Genomic DNA, 4,876 nt, shown 5'->3' with positions numbered 1-4,876 from the left:
CAGGGACAGAGCCCTGCGGACGTGGTGAACTCCAGCTGGCTACCTGTCACCATCAAGGACAGCCTTGTATTAACGAGGGAAACCTGCCTAGGGAGGGCTGAGGGTAGGTGAGTGAATAAGGGGAAGAGACCCTCGGGTTGTGCCCATTACAGGTGGACAGATGGACAAGACGGGGCAGGGAAAAAAGCAAGTTAATGGTGGAAGTGGGAGGCTGGAGAAAGACAACCAGATGGAGGTAATTTAGGGCAGAATCCCCACCCTGCCTAATGTAAGCTCTGGAGCCACACAGGGGGAAGACTGGAGGAAAGGCCTCCAAAAACCTTTTCTCTGATTCTTGCTCATTAGGCACAAGGCCCCAAGGCAAAAAGGAGCCACTCAATTCCTAAATCTGGTGATTATAATGTTAGAATATGTCTTTTATCTTGCCCCAGTGGAGACTCTTCTCTGTTCTGGACAACAGCAGCTAAGGATACCCTTTCAGATTGGTGGTGCATCCCCCAAATTCTTTATTTCTGCCATGAAGTAAAACTTACTGGGTCTGCAACTCTTCAGAAGTGGTGGAACCTGGAAAAGACTCTGCTGAGACAGAGGTGAAAGGCTGCCCTTTACCAATCACCTCCAGGCCATCCAGATCCTGGGCAGACAGAAAAATGACCAACTCACAGTTTCTCTTCCTACATAGAAAGGAAGTTAAAATACCAGCAAATGTACTGACTCGAGTAAAGCGAAGCTGAGACACCTTGCTCCTAGGATGGTTTTTGAAGGTCTCCAACAAACGTTTAAGAAACAGGAAGGAACCAGTTCTGGATCTCACAAGAATTTTAGATGACAGTATTCCCCACTCAAAAGCTACACGGATGGGAAAAGTCTCCCTCACACACATCTCTCATCCCCAGAGCCATGTTTCAGAAAGAAGAGGGTGAGCTTTGTTCAGTTTTTAACAAGAGGGGCTACCTGCCTTCAGGAGCATTTCAGATTCGTGTCTTCCCCTCTGCCCTGAGGCACAAAATCAAAATCCTGCCCGGGTGCTTGCAGGTTTTACTGTTGTCTAGGTGTTGGCAGCTGCATGCTGCTGGTTCAGGGTCCTCGTCTGAGGCTCCTAGACCCCTCCTTGCAATGAGCACTTCAGGCAGCCAGGCAATTTTTTCATGGGTGTGGCCCTTTGTTCCCATGTGTGGGAACTTCTTGTGGGGCTAAGGTTCAGATTCCTAATGCTTTCTCATATCCAGTTCTTGGCAATTTTGCATTACTCCACAGCATCTGACAAGAGAGGAGAGATGCAGAGAATGTCCTCACCCCTCTGGTCTTACCGGCTTATAAAATTCTAGCTCCTCCAGGACAGATCTTAGCTCCTGCCGTCGATGTTTCAGGAAAAGACTCTTATCCCAGGTTAGATGGAAAGGGATCTTCTTTGGAGGCTTCAGACCTGTGGAAATACCCACACAAGAGCTCACTGCCTATGTACCTGCACATTTATTAATCTCACTCCCCACCAAACTTTGCTCTCATGGTGTTTTAAAAAGAAGGGCCAACAGATGACTGGGAAGTAGCTTGTGCTGCAGCTGTTGGAAGGGACAACTATAAGGCGACCCCCATACTCGCAGGAGGAGTGGCCGTTTCTCTCTGCTGCCCCCTCCACACCCCATTTCTGCAGGACCACCTCTCTGCCACCTCCCCGTTACCCGTCTCGGCCCGGATGGTGCAGGGTTTCCCCACACGAGTGACAGGCTCTGGGCAGCCACGTTCTCTCCGGGTCAGTGTCACTGTCAGGCCGGTGAGTTCATCTCCAACACGCTCGGGCTGGCTCCAGAACTCGCTCCCTCTTCTGTAACCCTAGGGCAGAACGCAAGGCTCCCGCTGAGGCTCCCAGAGCTGCACCTATTTTCACAGGGACTAGAAGCTGAAAAGCAGAAGGGACCTACCTCTGTTTATATGCATGTTGTAAAGGGCTAGAAATTATCAAAGTTTCTATGAGGCTGCTGTCAAAGGCAAAAGAAATTTCTTCTATCTAGTGCTACATGAAGGCTGAAGGATATTAAAATAATGCCTCGTGCAAATGAAAATCCTTTGATAATGCTATAAATGTAAAAAAATATTATTTTAACATAGGATATTCCCATAATCCTCCTGGCTTACCCGTGCCCTTTCCTCCCTTGGAATCCCTAAAATTCAAGCCTGAAGCTATCAGATCTTTCTGTGCCTTGGGCAGAGCACAGCACCACCTTCCTCACACTAGTACGGACAGCACAGGTCATGGTTTTATTTTTCAAGTCACTGAAAGTTCTGCTTGCACACCAGGCTGAAGGGCTTAGAGTGGCTTTGATAAATATCTAATGACAGGTCTTCAGAGATGTTACTCATCCCACCAGTCTCAGCTCTTTCACAAGAAGAGAGCAGTCAGGATGCAGAGGAAGTGGGGCTCTCACCTTTCCAGGAAGCAGGGCAGGGAGACTGCGGTCAATGAGGTCACGTTCCTCCTGGATTTGCCTGTAATCCTCTGAGACATTCATCAGCAATTCATTTTCTGGCCTCTGAAGAATTTCTATAAAGAAATGTCAGATCACCAGTGCTGCACTTCTGGGCACACCCTTTACCACTACTCTTGTTCACATGTAGCCCTCTGACACTGTCCCCCCACAAATCCACCGTGCTTGCCCCATCCAGAACCAGCAGCTCGCCTCCTCACAGCACTCATGGCCATGAGCACTGTGGCCAAGAGCACGTGGGGAGCTCTGAGAACATGGAATTAGACTGCAACAGCAATAGGATTAATAGTCGTAGTCGTTGGCTACGACTGTTAGAGCTGGTTGTGGTGCCATCAAACTCCCCCAGGAGCACACAGAATTTCACAGAATGAGGCCTCAGCTTTTCTCACCTCCTAGATATTTCTCCTGCTTTTTCCTGATTGTCATGTTACGGTACCAGTTCTGGAGAGCTTTGTGCTCAGCTTTGTGCTCCACTAGAGGGGTCTGCTGACCCCTTTTCTTCTTCTCTCCTCCACGTTCTTCTTTTAAGGCTGCTGCAGTGACATCTGGAGGAGAAGCCTCAATACGATCTGCTAGCTGAAGAGAAAGGGAACATTAAATCAACCTCTCCATGCACACAGGACCACCACAATGAGAATGGGAGAGGGGAGGAGAAAAGAATTCTTCAGATTGACAGTGCTTTCACCTTATCCCTCGGAGAGGAACAAAACCAGAACACTAGGAACACACCCAGAAACAATGGAAGGATTTAGCTGAGCAATTGGACTCAAGCAATTGCTGCAACACCTGCTCTTCCCTCACAAGCCTTAGGAATACAGATGGAAGAGGAAGCCTCTGTAATTCTTCCCTCCATGACCTTGTCCTGCACATGGGACTTCAAAACCTGCTGGTGCAGCTTCTCTGAAGGCAAGGCCTCCCTGCAGAGTATGACAAGGCTGGGAAAACCACCCCTCAGGCCTGACCTGCTCCTGATAGGTGCTGAAAAGTACTGAAAGGTTCTGGAGGCACCAACCACACCCCACCTCCAGCAAAGTGCCACACAGCAGCACTTTTGTAACTTTGCAAACCAACCTGAGTGTTTCCTCTGGCCAAGGCTTCCAGCTTGAACTCCTGAAGACTTCCCAAAATGTGATGGGGGAGAATCTTTTCACAGCCTTCACCAAAAGGTCCTGGTCCTACACACACACACACACACACACAAAACCAACCCCAAAGCCAGGTCATTAAAACTAGGCTTAGCAAAAACAAAACCCAAATACAAGATGTGAAGTTTAACCCTACCAGAAAAAGTCAGTGGTCCCCTGGGTGCCTTTGGGAAAGCAGGACACGCCACAAGGAGACGTTTTGGCTCTTTGGGTCGGCGTTCCCTCCTAACTGGAATTCTCCCAGCATCACGGGGAGGGTGTGGAGCATGCAGCTTCAGAAAAGAAACAGTCACTGTACAATTAGGCCCACACTGACTCACCTCTGCTCCTTCTGATCCTTTTAGGATACGCAGAGCAGTGACATTAGCATGGGCTGTTTCTCCCCTGAGAGGAACAATACACAGCTGCAGAACACCAGCTTAGTTCCTGTCTTACTCTTCTGGACTCTGCTTTGCAACTGAGGCAGGAAAGTTTTGCATCACTTTCCCAGTAGTTTTCTGCTGTGCCAGTTTGCATCAAACACTTCCACTCACACAGTCTGACCCACGTTTTGGAATGGACACCACAACAGTTACTAAACAGCATCCACACCTTGTTAGATCAGAAAGCTGGAAATGTCATTCTGATCAGGCAGATGATGTAACCTTCCATTTGAAGACTGTGTAAGGATTGATAATCCTTTAACTGTTACTAACTGAACTTGATGAAATATAAAAAGCAGGACAGACAAAATGGGATGAGAATTTCATTCCAAGAGTGGGGTTTGGTTTAAGAAAATGGACAGCCCCCTCTGTTAAACACACAAAAAGGAAGGAGAGTGTCAGGTGAGGCAGCTGCTTCTACCAGCAAAAATACATACTTTCTCCAGGTCCTCCACCTTGATTGCGAGTGCCTGGATGTCATCTCCCCGCAGAACACGCGAAACTGGCTCAAGTTCTTCTGCAACTGTTGAGCAGGACAGCTCATGTGTCTTTTCCTTCTTGTCTGAAAAACAGATGAAGAGACCTCCTCTTTAGCCTCCCAGGGAAACCCCATCTTTCTCTTTCAGCCTGGTTATACATTTCCAACTAAACTACATTTTGGGGTTTATTATTTTTCAAAGGTTACACAGAAAAATTAATTCAGTGTCTCTTGTAACTGGAAAATCAAACTCCGAGAAGCTACAAGGACCAAAATGAGTCACTATGATCCAACTGCCTCACACTTTACTATAGAAAGAGAGACAGTGGACAAGACAAACCCAGA

The 4,876-nt window shown here is 47.9% G+C and overlaps 1 protein-coding gene across 1 annotated transcript; it reads right to left on the bottom strand.

The window, feature by feature from the left end:
- Positions 1-533: 533 nt before the first annotated feature.
- On the bottom strand, positions 534-4,615 carry LOC103779725 (MYCBP-associated protein-like; the record flags this gene model as incomplete). The annotated part of the gene is made up of 8 exons (XM_008947374.1): positions 534-634; positions 1,311-1,426; positions 1,683-1,833; positions 2,427-2,542; positions 2,876-3,058; positions 3,554-3,661; positions 3,738-3,903; positions 4,491-4,615. Coding segments are annotated over 8 exons (1,066 nt in total), but the record flags the coding sequence as incomplete, so codon positions are not given.
- Positions 4,616-4,876: the final 261 nt, after the last annotated feature.

This window comes from Merops nubicus, unplaced genomic scaffold (genome assembly GCF_000691845.1).
Source record: "Merops nubicus isolate BGI_N331 unplaced genomic scaffold, ASM69184v1 scaffold31630, whole genome shotgun sequence".
In the NCBI taxonomy this organism is placed as follows: Eukaryota; Metazoa; Chordata; class Aves; order Coraciiformes; family Meropidae; genus Merops; species Merops nubicus.
The sequence above is the reverse complement of the archived record's forward strand: the minus strand, read 5'-3'. Positions and strand labels throughout refer to the sequence as shown.